We start from the raw sequence: 25,538 nt of genomic DNA on the forward strand, positions 1-25,538 counted from the left end.
ATTTCACTTTTTTTGAGTTGAAGTGAATGTAACATGATATTTTAGTGTAACATTTAATGCAGATTTTTTCCATAATCGGCTGTAGATCAGGGTGTATTTAATAAGATCATGAAATGTGATTCAGTTCTGTAAACACACAGAGATTCACTGAACACTGGATCTGTCATACACACATAAATCATGTATCATGTAGAGCTGCTTAATGTTCTTATGATTTGTCATGTTGTTGTTTTAGATTTGATACACAATATTCAGATTTATAATTATAAATTCTGACAACCAAAATTTTTCTCAACTTTTAATGTGCATTTTAATGTTTTTATGCTAATTATGTTTGATTGACATGTGTATTTGTTTACCTGAATAAGCAACAACTGAGAAAACAAGATATTCTGCAACATAACTGTATTTCAGAATCCATGTTTTAATCTTGCCTGTGAAACAGAAAACATTATTACAACCACAATATCATATAAACAACAACACAATAAAACAAGGTTTATTCAACTTTCTTTAGTTTAATCATTCACACAAATATTAGTGTAGTCTAAACATCTGTGATTAATTTCCTGATCTCTACTAAACTGATAAAAATGTATCTTACCTGTGAACTTATTAATATATGGAGCCGCCCAGAGCAATAAGAGAGGCCTCAGAAAATAAAGAGCAGAACAAGAGACCGACTCATTCACAGATCCTGAAACACAAACATTAATCATAATATTGATTTACAAGTTTATGAACTCTTTGAAAATATCTGGATTTCTGCATTGATTAAATACGTTCTGATCTTAATCTAACTCACAATTACAGACTAACACAATCTGACTAAACTAACACAGTGAGGACTTTTCACATGCGTATCGAGCACACAGAGAAATCATTCACAGTGCAGGGTGGAGAAAGTAAGTGAACCCTTGAGTTTAGTAGCGTGTAGATCTTCTGTAGCAGAAACACATTTTAGACCATCCCTCCCTCCCGACAAATGTGCTTCAGTCTATCAGTATTTCTGGGTGGTCTTGAAACCACAGGCCCTTTTTTAAGATGTGCCACACCATCTCAGTCAGGTTAGGGTCAGTGTCTTTTCCAGCCATTCTTCAGTGGATTTACTTCCATGATTTGTTCATTGTCTCGTTGCATCACCAAACCTCAATAAAGCTTAAAGCTACACTGTGTAACATAAAACTATTATTCATTTTACATAGATGTCATAACCTATATGTTAACTGACAAATTAAATTACTGCAAATTATAATAGTTTTCTAAAGTAACCTCATCACTTGAAGGAATACTCATGGACGAGGTCGAACTGGAAGCCATGTTAATCTTGGACTACATTGGCCACCGTAGGAGTTAAAACGAAATCGGAATTGAGAGGAACAGAAAGTAATATTCACTGGATGGTCATATACCTTTTCACCGCTAGATGGGGGTAAAAATCACACAGTGTAGCTTTAAGTCATGAACTAATGTGCTGAAATTCTCCTGTAAAATGTCTTGATACACCTTTAAATTCATTGATCCTTCTATGACTGAAGGGGTCCAGACCCTGAGACAACAAACCAGCACTAAACCATGACGCTCCTCCACCATGTTTCACAGTTGGGACGAGGTTTTGAGAGGTTTTGCCAGATTTCCTCTAAACACAGTGTTGTACATTTGCTGGAAAGTTCAACCTTTGTCTCAGCGGTTGACAGAACATTTTCTCAGAAGTGTTGCTGACCATCCAGGTGGTTTTGGGCAAACGTGACACATGCCTGTTTTTTTTTTTTCCGTGACTGAACATCCAGAAGTCTCGTGTATAAAACTTTCAGTAGATTTCATCCTAAAAGTGTGCGTACACAAGCTAAATTACGCCAGACTATGCAAAATTCCCTTTTTAAAACCCAGTCAGCGGAAGATTGCGCGCACATTCATCTCCTCCCCAAAATACTATGCATAAGGTCATCTGCATATCATTTCCATCCATGTGATACCATGTTTAACACTAGACATTAGTAAAATATGAGATACAGACTATGTGCCGTCACAGTACATAACTAAACATCGTTCAGTGTCCTTGCCTTGTTTTAGAATAAATATATCAATATACGTTTTTAGAGAAAAGTTATGCTAATTTTTTTCCACTGGCCAAATAGTATTTTTAATTGTTTTAAATAAATCAAATTGATCCAATTTAGCCTAAAGTTTAGTGTGATTCTGTTTTCCAGTAAAAGAGTGTGTGCGCACAGTCTAGACTCAGTGTCCGAACGATTTAGACTCAGTGTGCTAACGGTCAAGACTCAGTGTCCGAATGGTGCACACGCTTTCACAGACCTAATGGCTACCAAAGCACTTTACATTTTGCCTCACATTCACCCATTCATACCGACGGCGGTGTCAGCCATGCAAGGCGCCATCCAGCTCGTCGGGAGTAGCTGGGGTTAGGTGTCTTGCTCATGGACACCTCGACACTTGGTCAGGTGGAACCGGGGTGGTACCCATTGACTTCCATAGTAGGAAAAAAAATACTATGGAAGTCAATGGGTACAGACTACTGTTTGGTTACTGACATCCTTCAAAATATCTTTCTTTGTGTTCAGCAGAAGAAATAAATTAATACAGGTTTGAAACAACTTGAGGGTGAGTAAATGATGACAGAATTTAAATTTTAAAGTGAACTATCCCTTTAAAGCAGTTGTTCTCTCCGTTAAAGGTCCCATGACATGGGGTTATTTTATTATTTTATAATGTTTCCTGGGTTGCCCTTATAATGTTAGTATGTTTTTTAGATCAAAAATAGTCATAATTTAGAAACAAAAGGCATTTTTCCTAGCCTAATTTTAGCCTCTGATTTGAACGCTCTGTTTGAAGGGGCGTGTCTGTGTGAGACTTCAGTATAACCGGCCACTGCTGTGATTGGCTGACATGCTTGCATATGAAATAGCTACTTATTACATGTGAAACTCTCTCGAATACTTTTACTACCAGTGTTGCCAGACGTACGATAATTATCGTATTTGTACGATAATTTTGACCTCTGTACGATGTACGATCAATAATGAAAAAAATCCCATAATGTACGATAATTTCAGAATTGCCCGCAAATTAGTTAAAAAAATCTCCCGGAATCTAGATCGAGCAAGCAAGAGCGCGCATGTGTAGCGCGCGCACAGCAGAGAAAGGGAGCGAGAGACCTTGCGTGTGTGTGCTAGTGTCATATACTGTCTATGGCTAGTGTGCGTGTGTGCCTCACGAAGCGCATGTAAGGACCTATTTTTTTATAGTCTATGGTAAGGACCCAACCAAGCGAATTATTCACCTCCGTGAGAGATACGAGACCGGTGCGTCGCGCAGGTGTCGCTCGTCATCAGTAATCACGCCACCGGTCTCGCGCCGCTCTCACGTCCCTCGACCTCGTCCTGCTCGCCACATACCCCCATCGCCCCTCGCAGGCCGGGGGGTACCCACGAGACTGCGCTCGACTCCCCCCCCCCCCCCCCCCCCCCCCCCCCCTCCCCCTCCCTCCGGGGGAACCGATCACGGTGGCCGTGGCACGTGGGGGTATGGATAGACGAGGCGAGAGAAAGGAGACGGAAGCATGGAGCGACAGTGACGAGAGAGGGAAGAGAGGAAAAAAAAAAATATTGGTCCGGTTCCCACAACGTGCTGTCATCTGGTCCTCCACCAGCTGGGCGATCTTCTCCGCGGTGCCTGGCAGTGGCGCTGGATAGCCCTCGGTGGACGGCTCGACACTCCTCCGCCGCCTGGTGGACGGCGACGACTCCTCCAGGTTCGGGCAGACGGCAGGAGTCCCCCGTTCCCTGCTCCTCCCCGTCATGGCGGATGGCAGCAGGCTCCGGCCCATGGCGAACGGCGGCGACTCCTCCGCTCCCTCACGGACGGCAGCCGCCCCTCCAGCACCCAGGCGGCCGGCTGCGAGCTCGACCGTCTCCCGGGCAACTCCAGCGCGCCGCCTCGAGCGTCCATGGTGACGGAAACTGCCCACCATGCTCGATGGCACCGCGGATTCCACAGCGGCGAGGGCTCTTTGACAGCACGTTCCTCCTTCTTCCCGGGTTTCGGCACCAGTGTAACAAGGTTGGATGTTATGGGAAGAAGGAGGCGGGAACTGGCGAACATTCAACAACTTTTAATAAATAAATAAACAAATACAAAATGAAAGTCCCTCGTGGACGACTGCTGGCTACAGAAACAAAACACAACATAAAATCAGGCCTGTTCCTCTCTCAATCTTCACTGTCGTCGCTGCTCCTATTATGCCTCCGCTCCTCCGTGAGAGATACGAGACCGGTGCGTCGCGCAGGTGTCGCTCGTCATCAGTAATCACGCAACCGGTCTCGCGCCGCTCTCACGTCCCTCGACCTCGTCCTGCTCACCACACTAGCTTTCCTAGTCGCTTTCAGTAAATGAACGTGCCTAAGAAAATCATTCATAAATCAACCTATCAGTTGACCCTATATCAGTCAAAGCTCAGCCTTTGGAGGGGAAGAGCCAGGGCAAGATAAAAACAAAGAGAAAAAGAGTGTGATGCTGATGAGGAGAGAAAAATAATCAGCTGCCCACTGACATGTTTTAAACCTATTGTTATCCATTTTTTTGGCCTTCAAAACATCTTAAAATGCACATATGTAGATCAGAGAAATAAAAATTCCCCCCGAACCCCCCTAACTAGCCTAGCCTGGCTCCGCCCTCCTACGTACTTCCGCTCAATTTTCCTTCAGAACTACGTCTGGGATTGTGGTGTATTCTTGGGTTTTCTCAAATAAATTTTTTACCGGTCCAATCGGCGAAGAGAGGGAGTAAATGAGAACGATGACGTTGAGGTCGTGCGCTAGTTTGAGTCGTCACACGTCACGACCAAACGTTAGCGATTGGTTATGGCAGATCCAGAGTGACTCTGGGCAGATCCAGTTTTAAACTTCAACAGAGGACCCGCCTACAAGCAAGTTAACGCTTGTCAATGGAGAGCGGCCAGACTCTCTGTACAAATGAAATGTAGTCTGGTAGGACCAGGCTATAGCCTACCTCACATTCGGGACCTCAGTGATTATAAAACCCTGCCATATGCATGTTAATGAAACTAGGTAATAGTAAGCATTAGACCCTAAACTAAAGTGTTATTATTCATATTTTTTTTTTAAATATACCCTCATTGGGGGCTGAGCTAAAATGTAAATCCTAGAATCGCCCCTGATATTGCATAACGCATAGTTCATAAAAGCTAGCTAATGCATCCTTGTTAACAAATGGGACTTGCAAAGTGTTACCTATGAAATGTACGTATGTTGTAGGTTATAGCTAAAGAAACCTGTAATATTTTAATGTTTTAATTATTTTCTGTAGAATTAATTCTGTAGAACTTCTAATTTTAATATATTCATATTTATATATTTATTTCATTTAGCACATTTCAGTTCAGCACTGTTTTACTTGGAGTGTTATTGTTTTTTTGTAATCCAGTATCCATTTTAAAAATATCGGTTGATTAATCGTTATCGGCACGTACGGTCAAACCTAAAATCCACTATCGGTCGACCTCTAATATTTTATGTCGATATACAATGGTTACATACTGTTAACACGAATCGTGGTATTGATATCTTTAGACTGCCGACTCTATAGAACAATGGCCAGGAAAACTAACTTTACCGCGCTCCGAGAGCCCTCTAGTGGTCGGGAGCATTTCCGTTGTGTTGCGGCTTATTTTCGTTGTGTTGTGAACTTATGTTTGCCTTTTAAATTTCGTTGTGGTGTGTGCACTACTGGGCCACCGTACTGTTGGCTTGTTAGAGCTGCTTTTCAGAAGAATTTGAATTTGTTACAATTGTGAAGCTGCTGCGAAACAATCTGTATATATAAAGCACTATAGAAATAAAGGTGACAACTTACGGCACATATTTACAAAATAAACCAAAATGCAAGGATGAAAAAAGTGTTTTCACACATGATCATAGGTAATCGGGAAATTATTGTTGCATTTAAAGGGAAGTTGTTTTCTAAATGAAACACGAGCTGTTAGTTTTGAGTGATGTGTGTAATGTAGAGAACTGTGTTTAGAGTTTTGCTAAAAGTTTGTTTTTCAATTGCAAACTGATTTTAAAGCAGATAATGTGCTTGCAGGTTTGCAGACTTGATCTGAAGATCCGGTACATGAGTGAATGGTTTCACTGAGTGAGTCTCAAGTACCACTTTTAGTGCGCAATTTGAAAAAAAAAAAAAACTATAAAAAACGAATATGGTGTACTGTCATTTTGAGATGTATTGATTATAATCGTTAGAAACAACTCAATTCACATTTATTTGTATAGCGCTTTTCACAATACATAGTTTCAAAAGCAGCTTTATAGAAAATGCTTGTCTACTCTACATTACAATTTAGAGTGATTGTTATCAGAGGTGACTGTTATGTATTTCAGAAATGTACATATACAAATCACACAGTTAGCTAACAATTTATTAGTTTAAACAATATATTAATTTAAAGCAGAAACAATGAGTTCCTTGAAATAATAAATACATGTTGTTAACAACATGCTTTCTGTAGCTCAAGAGAGTTGGCGCTTGCAACGCCAAAGTCATGGGTTCGATTCCCAGGGAAAGCAAGAACTGATAAGAATCTGAATGTGTGCCTTGAAATGCAATGTAAGTCGCTTTGGATAAAAGCGTCTGCCAAATGCATAAATGTAAATTAACAATTGATTAGGATATATATAATAATAATAAAAAGACCATTGCATGTTTTTTCAGTTTTCAATGCAGAATGTTGCAGAAAGTAAAATGTTGAGTTTGTTTGCAGAAACACTCACCTTCAGAAACTCCCCAGAAGACAAAAGCAAAGAACATGATCATATTTGGACAGAAGACTAGAGACAGATGAAGACGGAGGAATGAATCTAGAGAGAAAATAGAAAATAACATCATCGTTTACATATACATTTATTCATTTAGACATTTTTATCTAAAGCAACTGACAAATCAGCAATATACCTTTTCATCCATAATTTAACTATTTCATAATAATATTCTCTAATCAGTCTCATATAAATTAAATAATGTGAATTATTTAAAGCCCTAAATGAACTTAAATACAGCAAAAGACAATATTTTCCTTAAAGTTCAAGGCTCACCAAATTTCTAAATCCTTATATCCTTTCGGGGAGACACTCTTCAGATTTTGGTAGAAATTAATTTAACTAGAAATGAACTGAAATACCGATGTAAATATCTCTCTCTCTCTCTCTCTCTCTCTCTCTCTCTCTCTCTCTCTCTCTCTCTCTCTCTCTCTCTCTCTCTCACACAAGTTATCTCTCTCTCTCTCAAATTCAAATTCAAATTCAAATGAGCTTTATTGGCATGACTTGTACAGTATTGCCAAAGCATTGGCCATTACATTGGCAATGAACAGATCAATAAAATGAATCAGTAAACACATGCCATTCATAGTTTGTGTTTGTGCTTCGAATTCGCTTGTTTGTGTTTGAAGTTTGGGTCTGTGGTCGAACCGCTTTGGTTGTGTTTGGAGTTTGTGTTTCAAATCGCTTGTCTGTGTTTGAAGTTTGTGTTTGTGCTTCGAATTCGCTTGTTTGTGTTTGAAGTTTGGGTCTGTGGTCGAACCGCTTTGGTTGTGTTTGGAGTTTGTGTTTCAAATCGCTTGTCTGTATTTGAAGTTTGTGTTTGTGCTTCGAATTCGCTTGTTTGTGTTTGAAGTTTGTGTCTGTGGTCGAACCGCTTTGGTTGTGTTTGGAGTTCGTGTTTCAAATCGCTTGTTTTTGTGTTTGTGTTTCGAATCGCTTAACTGTTAACGTTAGTTTGTGAGCGTGTGAACATATCTCCGATACTACTCTCTATAAAAAATAAATAAAAAATAAAAACAATCGGATTGCTTTGATATCGCTAGTTATATCCAACTTTCCGATCTTCCGTTACTATCTCTAACGTTAAGTTAGCCCGCTAGCATTTGCACGCGTGGTCTCTCCTATCGACCGTCTTATTTACACTCGAATCACTGGAAGGATACGGGTTCTATCCATGATTTCAGTCCTAAATTAGTAGTGATATTGGTAGCATCACTGCTAATTTATTGTTCATCTGTCATAATGGCGAATACATCGTATGTGTGTCTACCTCTGAGTGCAGGTGAGGACACGTTTGAGCTGCATTCGGTGCGGTTGGAGCTGGAGTCCGTGGAGAAGCAGATCCGTGATCTGCTGGGGAGGCAGGCCGAGCTGCGAGACCGACGATCAGCGCTTGAAGCATCACGCGCCGATGCTCACAAGTCAGTGGTTAGTAACTTTTCGACTCCATCCTCCTCTACTCCGTGTATTTCTCTGCACAGGACCCGAGCACCCCTGGTTTCGTTTACCCCGACACCGACACAGCACCATGGACCCTGGATGATGCCACAGCGGAAGACACGAGCCAGGACCAGAGCAAGGACCTCTCCGCCCCTCCCGGTCTTCGAGATCTCCACCCGGAACCGCTTCTCCCCTCTTCGCGAGACGGAACGCGACGACGCTGTGATCATCGGCAGTTCCATGGTCCGGCATGTCCGCGCTACCTCAGGTAAAGGTATGGTGCGCACTCACTGCTTTCCTGGTGCTCGTGTTCTCGATGTCGCTGCGCAGGTCCCCGAGATCCTGAACGGTGACGAGCGCGTCGGAGCTGTCGTGCTGCACGTGGGGGTGAACGACATCAGGCTGCGGCAGACGGAGGTTCTGAAGAGGGACTACAGGAGCCTGATCGAGACGGTACGCAGAACATCGCCTGAAGCAAAGATCGTCGTGTCTGGACCGCTTCCCACGTACCGACAAGGACAAGAAAGGTTCAGTAGATTGTTTGCACTAAATGAATGGTTGATGTCATGGTGTAATGAACAGAGACTGCTCTTTGTAAATAATTGGAATCTGTTTTGGGAGCGACCTAGGCTCTACCGTGCTGATGGCCTGCACCCCAGCAGAATCGGAGCGGCTGTTCTGTCGGACAACATCTCCAAGACGTTACACACCATATGACTAGTAAGTCAAAGTCCAAATCACATTCTTTGCTGTCCCAAATTAATTGATATAAGTACCAGTGTAGAACACTATATAGAAACAGTGTCTATTCCTCGTTTAGTGAGGCCAAACAATAAATCTACTGTAGGATCTAAGAAAAATCTAATTGTGATTAAACCAGAAAATCTCAATATTAGTGAACAAAAACAATTTCTAAAGCTAGGTCTTCTAAACATTAGATCGCTTACACCTAAGGCGGTTATTGTAAATGAAATGGTCACTGATAATAGCTTTGATGTACTCTGCCTTACTGAAACCTGGCTTAAACCAAATGATTATTTCGGTCTTAATGAGTCCACTCCACCAGGATACGGTTATAAGCATGAGCCCCGTCTGATTGGTCGTGGCGGCGGTGTTGCAACAATCTATAGAGATATTCTTAATGTTACTCAGAAAACAGGTCACAGGTTTAATTCGTTTGAAGTACTTGTTCTAAATGTCACGCTCCTAGATGTAAGAAAGAAATCCCTATTATCTCTAGCCTTGGCTACCGTATATAGACCGCCAGGGCCTTACGCTGATTTCCTAAAAGAGTTTGCAGATTTTCTCTCAGATCTATTGGTCAATGTCGATAAGGCAATAATTGTTGGAGATTTCAACATACACGTTGATAACACAAATGATGCGTTAGGAGCTGCGTTTACAGATTTATTAAACTCCTTTGGGGTCAAGCAAAACGTTAGTGGTCCCACTCATCGTCTTAATCATACTCTAGATTTAATTATATCATATGGAACCGATCCAACCGATATAGATATTATACCGCAAAGTGATGATGTCACTGATCATTACATGGTAACTTGCATACTACGTACGGCTGAAATGTGTCATGTTGCGCCACGTTATCGACCAGGCAGAACAATCCTTCCAACCACTATAGATAGATTCTTGAATAGCTTACCTGATCTATCTCCGCTCCTCAGTGAACCCAAACAAACAGATGAGCTAGAGGAAATGACTAGCAGTATGAGCACCATTTTCTCTAGTACATTAGAAACTGTTGCACCAATTAGACTAAAAAAGGTTAGAGAGAAAACTAAAGCACCATGGTACAACAGTGCTACGCATGTTATCAAGAGAGAAACTCGTAACTTAGAGCGCAAATGGAAACAAACTAATTTAGAGGTCTTTAGAATCGCGTGGAAAGACAGTATGTCACGTTATAAAAAGGCTCTAAAAGCAGCCAGGGCTGAGCATCTCCGCAAACTAATAGAAAATAACCAAAACAATCCAAGGTTTTTATTTAACACTGTGGCTAGATTAACAAATAAACAGACATCACCTGAACAAAATATTCCGTTACATTTTAATAGTAATGATTTCATGAATTTCTTCACTGAGAAAATAGAAAGCATCAGAAACACAATTGTAAATGTACAATCTTTGACAGCGTCTTATGATTCAGCCTCAATTATCGCCCCTCAAGAACAACTACAGCGCTTTACAACTATAGGACAGGAAGAGCTAAATAAACTTATCACTGCATCTAAACCAACAACATGTTTATTAGATCCAATACCCACTAAACTACTGAAAGAAGTGTTACCTGTAGTGGAAGAGCCTCTTCTCAATATTATTAACTCGTCTTTATCTTTAGGACATGTTCCAAAAACATTCAAGCTAGCAGTTATAAAACCTCTTATTAAGAAACCACAATTAGATCCAAATAACCTAGCAAATTACAGACCCATTTCAAATCTTCCATTTATGTCTAAAATACTAGAAAAAGTTGTGTCCGCTCAATTGTGCTCTTTCTTGCAAGAAAACGATATCTATGAAAAGTTTCAGTCTGGATTCAGGCCACATCATAGCACAGAAACTGCGCTGGTTAAAATTACAAATGATTTACTTTTAGCTTCTGACCAAGGCTGTATCTCAATACTAGTTTTACTCGATCTTAGCGCTGCGTTTGACACTATAGATCATAAAATACTCTTAGATCGACTTCAAAATTACACTGGTGTTCAGGGACAGGCATTAAGCTGGTTTAGATCGTACCTATCAGACCGTTACCATTTTGTCCATTTAAATGGGGAAAAATCAAAGATAACGTCAGTAAATTATGGAGTGCCGCAAGGATCTGTATTAGGCCCCCTGCTATTCTCAATTTATATGCTGCCACTTGGTAATATTATAAGAAAACATGGAATAAGTTTCCACTGTTATGCTGATGACACTCAATTATATATTTCATCTAGACCAGATGATAACACTAAATTATCTAAAATGACAGAGTGTGTTAAAGATATAAAATATTGGATGACGTGTAATTTTCTTCTATTAAATTCAGATAAAACGGAGGTATTACTGATTGGTCCAAAAAACTGCCCACAAAACCTCTTACAATACAACCTTAATCTAGATGGACGTCCTGTTACTTTATCCGCTACAGTAAAAGACCTGGGTGTTATACTAGACCGCAACTTGTCTTTTGAAAATCATATTTCAAATGTCACAAGAACAGCCTTTTTCCACCTTAGAAACATTGCTAAGCTACGTAACATGCTATCAGTTTCTGATGCAGAAAAGTTAGTTCATGCATTCATGACCTCGAGACTAGATTACTGTAATGCTCTATTAGCTGGTTGTCCTGCATCCTCAATAAACAAGCTACAGTTAGTCCAAAATGCAGCCGCTAGAGTTCTTACTAGGTCAAGAAAATATGATCATATAACACCAATTTTATCATCTCTACACTGGTTACCTATTAAGTTCCGTATCAATTACAAAGTATTGTTACTGACCTATAAAGCCCTAAATGGTTTAGCTCCTGTGTATTTAAGAGATCTTCTATCGCCATATAATCCATCGCGCTCTTTAAGATCACTAAATTCGAGGCTTCTGGTCGTACCTAGGATATCTAAGTCCACTAAAGGAGGGAGGGCGTTTTCACATCTAGCTCCTAAACTCTGGAATAGCCTTCCTGATATTGTCCGAGGCTCAGACTCGCTCTACCAGTTTAAAACTAGATTAAAGACGCATCTCTTTAGCCAAGCATTCACATGATGCATCTCATACCTTTTATACTACAGTTAAATCAGATCAAATGCATTCATATTATGAACAGCAGCTACGCTAATTATTTCCCATCTGCCTTTTTTGTTGTTATCTCGGGACGCCTGTCCCGAGATAACTCAAATAGAGTTCGTCAGCTCCAGTTAGTATCCAGCCTCTCATGGAGACTTCAGATGCCCCAACGCCTGTGATGAGACGACTCGACGCCTGTGAAGAGACGACCCAACGCCGGCGATATGTTATGCCCTAAATTTCATGATTAACTAACTGTATTTTTGTATGTATATTTTTGAAATGCATTTTCTGTAAAGCTGCTTTGAAACAATGTGTATTGTGAAAAGCGCTATACAAATAAACTTGAATTGAATTGAATTGAATATATATATATACATAAAAAAATAAATAAATTAAAAAAACACTTTTTTACATTTGTACCAACATTCAGACTTTAGTTTTGTCCACTGGTTGACTCTCGTAGTTTGTGGCAGGCTGTTACATACTTTGCTGCTGTTGTGATTGAGCTAGAGTTTTCTCCCAAAATATGATTTAATTTATCTGAATTTAATGTCATAAAATTTGGTTCTAGTTGTTGGAATCTAGAGAAATAGTCCGATCTAATGCTGTGATAGTGATCACAGTGTATGAGGAAGTGTTCTTCTGTCTCCACCTCTCTCTGAGAGCAAAGTGAACACAGTCTCTGCTCTCGCGGCTGCCATCTCTGCCTGTGCCGTCCTCTGTCTACAGCCAGACCGTGGTCACTCAGCCTGTATCTGGTTAGGGTCTTTCTCACTTTATGCTCTTTCACACAGCTCAGGTATTCTGCTGGTTTATAATCTCTTTTCAAGTTTAAATAGAGTTTCATCTTCTCTTGTGATTTAGTAGCATCTTTCCAATAGGTAATGTAATTTAGTTTTTGTAATTTTATAATTTGGTTGGGCCAGATCGTGCTGTGCTGGTCTGGCTGTAGCTTCAGCATCAGCTGTGAGAGAGCGCTCAGGTGCCGGTTCTGCTCCTGACACCGCAGGGCCTCAGCCTGGTATGAGCTCGGGTCACTGCGCTCCGGTGCCGGTTCTGCTCCTGACACCGCAGGGCCTCAGCCTGGTATGAGCTCGGGTCACTGCGCTCCGGTGCCGGTTCTGCTCCTGACACCGCAGGGCCGCAGCTGGTATGAGCTCGGGTCACTGCACTTCAGGTGCTGGTAGAACTTCACAGCTCTTTTTTGGATATTGATCAATAGGGGGTATTGTCCTAATTCAGCTCTGCACGAGTTGTTTGGTGTCGCTCTGTTTACTTTTAGGATGCTTTTACAAATTTGGGTATGCAGAGTTTCGATTTTCTCTTTTTCCCATTTTGAGAAATCTTGGGTTTTTAGAGGTCCCCAGATCTCGCTGCCATACAGAGCAATTGGTTCAATTATTGCTTTTAGGAATTTTAGCCAGGTTTGAATTGGAATTTCATGTCGAATAGTATTTTTAATCATGTAGAAGACTCTCATTGCTTTTGCTTTCAGTTCATTCACAGCCACACTGTTAGCCCGGACAAGTTGAATCTACTTAAAAAAATGTGAGCAAACTGGTTGCCCTAAAATAGTTAAGTAATCTTTACTTAAGAAATTCAAGTTAATTTAACTTAAAATGTATTGTAATATCAATTACTTTGCAGTTATTACACATAGTATATTTAAGTTCAATGTACTAAGTAAGTTACATTTTTGTCAAATGATATATTTTTAATTTGTTAAACTAGAAAATTAATAAAAAAAGCAAATAAACATACACTGTAAAAAATAAAACATAGATTTTATTTATATTTAATTAATAAAAATGAGGCAACAGATTACAAGCAATAGTATTAATTAAATTTAACAAATTAGAATTGAGTAATGATTAATCAAATTAATTCATTAAATGTTAACCATTTAAAATGAGTAAAATTTACAAAATATATGTTATTGCCAACATTGAAGACACCTGATGTTAACAAGCAGAATCACTGAAGGAGAAAACCATAATTAAAGTCACCATTATGGAGATCAGTGTGTGTTTTAGTTGGGCTCTTCATCCTTATATTATTAACTTTAAGTTTTTGTTTGGCTGCTGTACATGAGTCATAACAGCCAGATGAACAAATGGTGATCTTATGGTGTTGGTTGTGTTTTAACATAATCATTATTTCACAATCATTTGACCTGAATCACTGAACTCAAATGGAGTCTAATTTGTGATTTAAGTTAACTTTATTAACTATAGAAGTACTGGCCTTGTACACCATAATATTTTTAACTTTTACAATGTAATCCAAATAATTTCTAAAAAGTTTCTCTTGTACAAAAAAAAACAAAAAAACAGACATCATGAATCAGCCTGTGAATCTCAACAATGGTGACATTTATAAAGCATGTTGCAGTGCATTCTGGGTTGCACCAATCACAACTCATTCATGGCTCCCATCATGTATTGCTGCATGAATAAATAATGAGCTTATGATCAGAGGTTGTCACCATTGCTGAGATTCATACGCTAAATCTTGATGTCTGTGTGCGCCAAAAAAAAAAACACACAAATATTTTTTATTATTATTGATTTGATCATTTGGAGTTCAATGAAAAGGCTAATAATATTATGCAGCTAGAATTAATAAAATAAATTTAACTCATAAATTGGACTCTACATGAGATCAGTGATTCAAGTCAAATAATTGTGAAATTATGAAACACAACCAACACCATCAGATCAACGTTTCTATTTGTTCATCTGGCTGATATAACTCATGTACAGCAGCCAAACAAAACTTAAAGTTATTAATTTAAGGGTGAAGAGCCCAACTAAAACACACACCGATCTCCATAATGGTGACTTTAATTATGGTTTTCTCCTTTAGTGATTCTGCTTGTTAACATCAGGTGTCTTCAATGTTGGCAATAACATATATTTTGTAAATTTTACTCATTTTAAATGGTTAACATTTAAGGAATTAATTTGATTAATTATTACTCAATTCTAATTTGTTAAATTGAATTAATAATATTGCTTGTAATCTGTTGCCTCATTTTTATTAATTAAATATAAATAAAATCTATGTTTTATTTTTTACAGTGAAAAATAAAACATAGATTTTATTTACATTTAATTAATAAAAATGAGGCAACAGATTACAAGCAATATTATTAATTCAATTTAACAAATTAGAATTGAGTAATAATTAATCAAATTAATTCATTAAATGTTAACCTTTTAAAATGAGTAAAATTTACAAAATATATGTTATTGCCAACATTGAAGACACCTGATGTTAACAAGCAGAATCACTGAAGGAGAAAACCATAATTAAAGTCACCATTATGGAGATGAGTGTGTGTTTTAGTTGGTGTCTTCACCCTTAAATTAATAACTTTAAGTTTTTGTTTGGCTGCTGTACATAGGTGGGTGTGTGTATGTTTGTATGGGAGAGAGCAGGAAAAATTGAGTATGTGTTTGGGGGCAAAACGTAAATAGTTTAACATTTTTATCCCATTGTTTACCTTATTTGATTGGTCAGTGTCATTGTGTGTTTTGGTTATTTTGCTTCTGTACACTGTTAGCCCTTACTGTAGAAAAAGCCCAAATTCTTACAATATCATACCATTTTCCATTAAAACAGTAATATACAGGAATATACCTACAGGAATATACTGTGAATTAACAGCGCTCAAAGTCGACACTCAGAGGCTGTGTTCCCAATCACACACTATACCCTCATTCACTATTCCCTACATTAGTTCACTAATATAGTCCACTTGAATGAAAAGAAGTGAGTGAATTGAGACACTGATGAACACCTGATAAGCAGAATCACTGAAGGACAGAGAAACAAGAACAGAAAAAGAGAAACACAAGAACTACAACTGACTTCCAGCCACACTGAGTGTGAAACCAGTTTAACATTATTTATTTCAAGTTCTTGTTGAGAATGAACAGGGATTTAGTTAATAATAAAGTTTGTTGTCACCATGATGGAGATCAGTATTTGCTTTATTTGGTCTCTTGTACCTTGATTAAAAAAACTTTGTCCATTCATCTCTCTCTGGCTGCTAAAATAGTGAGTGTATAAAGCACATTTGTTACAGCAAGAAAAAGTCAAGGGGAAGTTGATCAGGTGTTTTTGGATTTGTGATGAATTTTTGCTCTTTTTTTATGTAAGCTTTGAATTTATGGATTTAATACCACATATCTGATAATCTACAACATGAAATCCAATAATTTTCTTTAATCAGGTCAACTGAAGAATTTTGAAATCATATAGTGCATTAAAATTTTATTAAATCCTGCTTCACTCAGGCACAGACAGACATCAACAATCATCATATGAATCTCAACAATGGTGACAATCAAAAGTTTAATATCACAATGCATGCTGGGTACCAGTATAGTATAAAACTCCCAGCATGCTCTGCTGCATGCATAATCATTTAAAAAAAATATATTCCCACCATTGTTGAGATGCATGTTCTAATTTGTGATATCTCTGTGTTTCAACAAAACTGCCTAGCTCTTTTCTTTTTGGTTATGCATGTGTCAAAAATAAATTAGTCATTGTTGCTGTTGTTATACAGTGGTGGTAACCTAACACTTTTAATTAACAATTAAACTCTGAATGAGTGAGAATTAACTCCTTAGTGAATGGCTATAACTTGACTTTGTCATGATAATGAATATAACCGCAATCATTCACAAACTGTGCGTGTGCACAAGTGTGACTTGCAATAACACAGCTCAAGCAGCAACAGCTTAATTAATGTGTTGGCATCAGCAACCTAACTAAAGCAAACACTGATCTCTATAATGGTAACTTCAAACATTTTCAATTAAACATCTCAATAACAACTTCAGTAGATGTATGACAGAAATAAAGTCAAACTGGTTAATAATATGTGTAATAATGTGTTATGGCTGGAAGTCAGTTGTAGTTCTTGTGTTTCTCTATTTTCTGTTCTTGTGTTCCTCTTTCCTTCAGTGATTCTGCTTGTTAACAGCAGGTGTTCATCACTAATGCTCAACAATCACTTACATTTTCCCTTAATTATCTCACACAACACTGTCAATGTTACTTTTTACTCTTTGTAGTGCGAATGTTCTTGTGGGGTTGAAAGGGTTAACAGTGTAAGATAAAAAGACACACCCACGAAAAGTATTTTAACAGTAATAAACTGTAAGTTATAAAACAGGTTTAGTAGTTTACTGTAAAATTTAGTTTTTTGGGTCACCATTGTGCTGAAGAGTAGAGCCTGTGCCTGAGCCTGTTCACCATAATGGTGGCATCAAACCAAACTATTATTTTCAATAAATCATCAACCTCTGTTAAATCTCAATAAGAACTTATGTAGACGTCTACCAGAAATAAAGTCAACCTGGTTAGTAATAAGTGAAGCTGGTAATGCTGTTTGTGGAGTTGTTTAATCAGATCCTGAGAGATTTAGTGTATTTTCTCTTCAGTTGATTTCATCTAAGGCTGTGGCTGGAAGTAGTTCTTGTGTTTCTCTTTCCTTCAGTGATTCTGCTTGTTAACAGCAGGTGTTCATCAATAATGCTCAATCATTATTCAATCACTTAATTATCTCATTAACACCAACACTGATATGTGTTACATTTAACAGCCTGTAGTGTGCACACTGAGCAGGGTTCATTTCATCTGGGCAAACCCATGTGGGGCCACCACACTGTAAAAATTAATACACTATCTAATCAACAGGCAACAGATTACAAGCAATATTATTAATTGAATTTAACAATTTAGAATTGAGTAATAATTAATCTAATTAATTCCTTAAATGTTAACCATTTAAAATGAGTAAAATTTACAAAATATATGTTATTGCCAACATTGAAGACACCTGATGTTAACAAGCAGAATCACTGAAGGAGAAAACCATAATTAAAGTCTCCATTATGGAGATGAGTGTGTGTTTTAGTTGGGCTCTTGACCCTTAAAATAATAACTTTAAGTTTTGTTTGACTGCTGAACATGAGTTATAACAGCAGAAGAACAAAAATAAATGTTGATCTGATGGTGTTGGTTGTGTTTCATAATTTCACAATCAATTGACTTGAATCACTGATCTCATGTAGAGTCCAATTTATGAGTTAAATTTATTTTATTAATTCTAGCTGCATAATATTATTATCCTTTTCAATGAAATCCAAATGATCAAATTAATAATAATAAAAAATATATGTGTTTTTTTTTTTAGGCGCACACAGACATCAAGATTTAGCGTATGAATCTCAGCAATGGTGACAACCTCTGATCATAAGCTCATTATTTATTCATGCAGCAATACATGATGGGAGCCATGAATGAGTTGTGATTGGTGCAAACCAGAATGCACTACAACATGCTTTATAAATGTCACCATTGTTGAGATGCACAGGCTGATTCATGATGTCTGTTTGTTTGTATTTTGTACAAGAGAAACTCTTTAGAAATTATTTGAATTACATTGTAAAAGTTAAAAATATTATGGTGTACAAGGCCAGTACTTCTATAGTTAATAAAGGTAACTTGAGTCACAAATTGGACATTTGAGTTCAGTGATTCAGGTCAAATGATTGTGAAATATTGATTATGTTAAAACACAACCATCACCATCAGATCACCGTTGGTTCATCTGGCTGTTATAACTCATGAACAGCAGCCAAACAAAAACTTAAAGTTAATAATTTAAGGGTGAAGAGCCCAACTAAAACACACACTCATCTCCATAATGGTGACTTTAATTATGGTTTTCTCCTTCAGTGATTCTGCTTGTTAACATCAGGTGTCTTCAATGTTGGCAATAACATATATTTTGTAAATTTTACTCATTTTAAATAGTTAACATTTAAGGAATTAATTTGATTAATTATTACTCAATTCTAATTTGTTAAATTTAATTAATAATATTGCTTGTAATCTGTTGCCTCATTTTAATTAATTAAATATAAATAAAATCTATGTTTTATTTTTTACAGTGTACAGTGAACATTTAAGGAATTAATTTGATTAATTATTACTCAATTCTAATTTGTTAAATTTAATTAATAATATTGCTTGTAATCTGTTGCCTCATTTTTATTAATTAAATATAAATAAAATCTATGTTTTATTTTTTACAGTGTAACATTTAAGGAATTAATTTGATTAATTATTACTCAATTTTAATTTGTTAAATTTAATTAATAATATTGCTTGTAATCTGTTGCCTCATTTTAATTAATTAAATATAAATATAATCTATGTTTTATTTTTTACAGTGTAAAAAATAAAACATAGATTTTATTTATATTTAATTAATAAAAATGAGGCAACAGATTACAAGCAATATTATTAATTAAATTTAACAAATTAGAATTGAGTAATAATTAATCAAATTAATTCCTTAAATGTTAACCATTTAAAATGAGTAAAATTTACAAAATATATGTTATTGCCAACATTGAAGACACCTGATGTTAACAAGCAGAATCACTGAAGGAGAAAACCATAATTAAAGTCACCATTATGGAGATGAGTGTGTGTTTTAGTTGGGCTCTTCACCCTTAAATTATTAACTTTAAGTTTTTGTTTGGCTGCTGTACATGAGTTATAACAGCCAGATGAACAAACGGTGATCTGATGGTGTTGGTTGTGTTTTAACATAATCATTATTTCGCAATCATTTGACCTGAATCACTGAACTCAAATGGAGCACAATTTGTGACTTAAGTTAACTTTATTAACTATAGAAGTACTGGCCTTGTACACCATAAAATTCTTAACTTTTACAATGTAATTCAAATAATTTCTAAAAAGTTTCTCTTGTACAAAAAACAAACAAACAGACATCATGAATCTGCCTGTGCATCTCAACAATGGTGACATTTATAAAGCATGTTGCAGTGCATTCTGGGTTGCACCAATCAAAACTCATTCATGGCTCCCATCATGCATTGCTGCATGAATAAATAATGAGCTTATGATCAGAGGTTGTCACCATTGCTGAGATTCATACGCTAAATCATGATGTCTGTGTGTGCCTAAAAAAAAAACCACACATATATTTTTTATTATTATTATTGATTTGATCATTTGGATTTCATTGAAAAGGCTATTCATATTTTGCAGCTAGAATTAATAAAATAAATCTAACTCATAAATTGGACTCTAAATGAGATCAGTGATTCAAGTCAATGATTGTGAAATTGTGAAACACAACCAACACCATCAGATCAACGTTTCTATTTGTTCTTCTGGCTGTTATAACTCATGTACAGCAGCCAAACAAAACTTAAAGTTATTAATTTAAGGGTCAAGAGCCCAACTAAAACACACACTCATCTCCATAATGGTGACTTTAATTATGGTTTTCTCCTTCAGTGATTCTGCTTGTTAACATCAGGTGTCTTCAATGTTAGCAATAACATATATTTTGTAAATTTTACTCATTTTAAATGGTTAACATTTAAGGAATTAATTTGATTAATTATTACTCAATTCTAATTTGTTAAATTTAATTAATAATATTGCTTGTAATCTGTTGCCTCATTTTAATTAATTAAATATAAATAAAATCTATGTTTTATTTTTTACAGTGTAGGGGGGGGGGGATTATAGCTGAATAATTTTTTTTTAAAATCATGTTTAAGTTCATCTTAAGTCTGTATAAAAATAGCAAAGTTGATATATTCGTATATTTTAAATAATTTATAAGTGTATTTAAAAATGTATTAAAGATTTAATCTAAAGATAAAATAAAGCTGAAATAGTATGTTAAAAGCATATTTAAGTTCATCTTCAATGTGTCCCAAAAAAGCACAATTTAGTACACTAAGATGATCTTAAGTTTATATTAAGCAGTACTTAAGATAAGCTTTTAGTATATTAAGTGCAAAATAAGTGGGTCGAAAATAGAGCACTTTAAGTACATTATGGAAGTGTATTATAGAAGTTTACTAAGTGAACTTAAAATGTATTTTAGTCAATTTTTTTAAATCTAGGAATACATTATAAGTATAATTTTTATATAATTACATATTATTATTATTATAATTTAAATAGTTTATTATTGTATTTAAAGATGGTTTCAATTATACTTAAAGTGGTAACGAAATAAAAATTTTAAAAATATGAAATAGTATATTAAAAATACACTTTAGTTCATCTTCAATTTGTCCCAAAAAAGCACAATTTAGTACACTAAGATGATCTTAAGTTTATATTAAGCAGTTCTTAAGATAAGCTTTTAGTATATTAAGTGCAAAATAAGTGGGTCGAAAATAGAGCACTTTAAGTACATTACGGAAGTGTATTATAGAAGTGTACTAAGTGCACTTAAAATGTATTTTAGTCCATTTTTTTAAAAAACTAGGAATACATTTTAAGTATAATTTTTATATAATTATATATTATTATTATTATTATATAAATAGTTTATTAATGTATTTAAAGATGGTTTCAATTGCATTTAAAGTGTTAACGAAATACAATTTTTTAAAATATGAAATAGTATATTTAAAATACACTTTAGTTCAACTTCAATGTGTCCCAAAAAAGCACAATTTAGTACACTAAGATGATCTTAAGTTTATATTAAGCAGTACTTAAGATAAGCTTTTAGTATATTAAATGCAAAATAAGTGGGTCGAAAATAGAGCACTTTAAGTACATTACGGAAGTGTATTATGGAAGTGTACTAAGTGCACTTAAATAAAATGTATTTTAGTGCACTTTTTTTCACCTGGGGAAGACAATCAGGATTCAAAATAAAAATAAAAGTGAATTAAAATATATTTATTAAATAACACAAACTTTCTATACACACACAAGCAATAACAGAGGAACAGAAGAAATTGAAGCTATTAACAATGTTGCCAAATGCTTTGGCAAGAGTAGCTAAAACTGGCTAAATATCGCTAGATGATGTCATACTGGCTATATAGAGTCGGCGAGTCTCGGAATCTATTACTTTACTTTATACTTATCTATGTTTGTCCAAGAACTAAGGCTGCGTTTACACTGGCACAAAAAATCAGATTTTTTTACTCGCATCCGACACAAATCGGATTTTTTTGCATGTGTAAACACAAAAATACGCACAAAATCTGTTTTTTTTCGCATCCGATCTGAGCCACTTCCAAATGTGGTTTTAAATCAGATACATATCCGATATCTGCACATCCGACCTACGTCTAAACACGCATATCCGATTCCCCTTCGAATTACAAGCCACCATAAGGCGAGGACGACACGTTTATTCACAGAGATAGCTTTTTAATGTTGCATTATGAGGCAGACGTGCCTGTGTGCGCTCACTCACAGCTTTTTATTGAGGTGAGAACTTTACATTTATCTTTGTAAAGAAAAGAAATTGCACAAACAGAAACATTCAGGAGCTGGTTTCCAACCTCTGAACGTGACTTTATAAACTTTATAAAACAGCTTTGTTACTGAAACCTTATGTTTCTCAGCAATTGAGGTAACTTCGCTGTAATCGCTGTAGATTAGCCTATACTCACTCCCACGCATATGCGGTCTCTCACTCGCTCTCTTTGGTTAATTCATTCAAATTTATTAAAAAAAATATTGCAGGGCTACATTATTTAAATCCAGAATTCTAGATCAGGGGCCGGTTTCACAAAACTATTTTAGACCGCTCTATAATGTTAGACAAGTCTAAAATTTGCTCATAGACTATATTGCAAGTTAGACTGAGGCTGCTTCTTGATGTCTGTGTTTAAAAAAAAACCCAGTTTTTTATGTGATTAAATTTTAAGAAAGTATTTGGATTACATCGTAAAACTACAAATATTGTACTTTTCAAGGACAGCGCTGCTATAATCAATAAAGTAAAAGTAGCTCAGTAATTGGGCTCTACATGACTCATGTGATTCAGGTCAAATGTTTGTGAAATAATGATGATGTTAAAACACAACCATCACCATCATATCACCTTTTCTCTTTGTTCATCTGGCTGTTATAACTCATGTACAGCAGCCTAACAAAATCTAAAGTTAATGGTTTAAGGGTCAAGAGCCCAACTAAAACACAAACTGATCTCCACAATGGTGACATAACATTTACAATTTTCCCCTTCAGTGATTCTGCTTGTTAACATCAGGTGTCTTCAATAATGCTCAATCATAACTCAATTAATCACTTAATTATCTCATTAACTTTAACACTGCTTCAGTGTTCATTTAACACTCTCCGAGTGTAGACTCATATAAACACTGAGCAGTGTTAATTTAGGATTTTGCTGTGTACATTGTTAAAAACGCTATACAAATGAAGATGACTTGACGCCTCACTGAACCATTAACTCTCTCCAAAGTATTCTGTTTAGGCTATTTTATCATTATTATATCTCCTGTCTTCTCTACTTTCTCTTAATCTTCAAGTCCCAAATGGACTACAACAAATACAAATGCTGTTACCATATTGTGATCTGCAGTAGATCAGACAGCAGAGCAGAAGTGCAGATCCAGATGCAGCGATCGAGAGAATCAACACCATTATTTGTAAAGCAGAGAAACCTGTGAAACACAGACATCAGTTTCTGAACACAGGGGTTATGGGGTAAATGTCCTTCTCTATTACCATAAAAAAGTATATTGTTTATTTGTGCAAATATGTATTCACACACACACACACACACACAAAAAAAAAAAAAATTGAAGAAAAAAAAAGTCCTATGTTTATTCCATCCATGAACTCAGCCAGCTGATTTCACAAAAAAAAGCTGAAAAGCTGAAAAACTGCGCTAATTAGCAAATCCAGGTGAGTGGAACAAAATACTGAGGACTTTTACTTTCTGAATCTGGACTTTACACCTCTGAGCATTAACACATCCAGTAAAAATCGTTCAGACTTAGATCATATAAATAACTGATTGTTAATCAAACTCATTGTAAATGTTAATAAACTTAACTTTTGTGTATTGTTTATTGATCCATTAAAACTCACCCAGTTGCTCCAGTACTACAGTTGCATTGGCTGAAAGTCCTCCAGCAAACACTTGACACATGTAAACTCCTTTGTCTTCAGTTCTGACACTCTTCAGTCTGAGAGAGAAGTTTCCTTTGGGGATTTCATCAGTGAAGAACTCAACTCTGTCTCTGTATTGTTCACCTGATGAATCTGGAAAAGCCTTGTTGTTTTGGTAGAACAGAACCAGAATCTCTACATCTTCATCTGTTTTCCTCCATGAGACCTCTTCAATGTCTTCAGGTGTGATGTGAGAGTCTACAGAGCAGTTCAGAGTGACGTCCTCACCCACAGATGCAGATATGGAGCGACTCGATCCTGATACCAGCAGACGCTCTGAAAGAACAAACAGTGTTAATATCACAAAGTGAGACGTAAATTCAGTAATTATTTTCTGTAAAATCATATAAAAGAAAGGCACTAATGTGATCCACACTCACCAACATTATCAACTTTTATTTGAACCTCAGTCTCTCCAGAATCCTGCTGACTGTAAACTTTACATGTGTATTGACCCTCATCTTCTGCTCTCAGATTGTCCAGACGGAGGGAGAAGTTTCCATGTTGAATCTGATCAGTAAAGAAATTAGCTCTATCCTGATATTCCTGCTGCTGTACCTCTGATCGACTCGCACCATCTTGAAACAGATGAACCAGAGTCTCTGAGTCTGTTCTTCTCCACTCCACCTCCAGACTCTTCACTGGTAAAGGTTCATCAACATAACAGGGCAAAACCACTGAAGATCCCAGAGAAGCAACCACAAGACCAGAGGGACCGTGCACAGTGAACCCTGAAACAAACAGAGATAAATTAAATAAAGATTTCTTTGTAGTTCCCTTTCTGTCTTTCACTTTGACGTTGTGACGGAATACCAACACAAGGAGTCGCTCTTGAGACCCCCAAACACCTCTGACCAGGGCAGGACATAGGGTGCTGGGGGCCCCTGGGCTTGAGTTTATGTTTGGGCCCTACTTACGCTACAAACATCATTATGGTAGCACAAATTACACAAAAATGTAAACATGCTTTGAGGTTCTTAGAACAATTAATATGAAACATGCCTATAGTCAATAGTCATCATAATCAGTGATTAAAGTGGGATTTGGCAGGTGGGTGAACCCATTTTGTGTAGGTGCAACAAGGAAAAATGACTCACCGTGGGACAACATATGAGTATCATTATATAGCAATACTTTTTGGGACAACTTGTGTCACCATAGTGTAGCCATGCACACCAGCCCACACTACCACCCCTCCCACAGACACGGGTATTCAAATGTGAAGTAGTTTGGGGGGGGCATGCTCCCCCGAGAACATTTTTATTTTTCGACCCTACATATGTGCAATTTAAGACTTTTAAAGGCCAAAAAAATGGATAAGAAAAAGCTTTAAAAGTGGGCATTCAATAATTTGTCAATACCTGCTCTCTCCAGTCTATCAGTCTTTTTCTCTCAGTCTCCTTATCCTGCCCTATTTCTTCCCCTCCTAAA

At 36.6% G+C, this 25,538-nt stretch overlaps 1 protein-coding gene across 1 annotated transcript in view; it reads right to left on the reverse strand.

Annotated features, from left to right (window-relative positions):
• Positions 1–25,538, reverse strand: part of LOC307012096 (uncharacterized protein) — a 51,481-nt gene that overhangs the window by 23,015 nt on the left and 2,928 nt on the right. Inside the window, exons 2-7 of the mRNA XM_079638370.1 lie at positions 24,488–24,838; positions 24,027–24,383; positions 23,498–23,596; positions 6,810–6,896; positions 605–697; positions 360–434 (exon numbers count right to left, since the gene is read on the reverse strand). Of these exons, the coding sequence (XP_079494496.1) occupies positions 360–434; positions 605–697; positions 6,810–6,896; positions 23,498–23,596; positions 24,027–24,383; positions 24,488–24,838 (1,062 nt within the window). The remainder of the gene's footprint in view (positions 1–359; positions 435–604; positions 698–6,809; positions 6,897–23,497; positions 23,597–24,026; positions 24,384–24,487; positions 24,839–25,538) is intronic.

The sequence above is a fragment of the Phoxinus phoxinus genome (assembly GCF_949152265.1).
Source record: "Phoxinus phoxinus genome assembly, chromosome: 1".
NCBI classification, from domain to species: domain Eukaryota; kingdom Metazoa; phylum Chordata; class Actinopteri; order Cypriniformes; family Leuciscidae; genus Phoxinus; species Phoxinus phoxinus.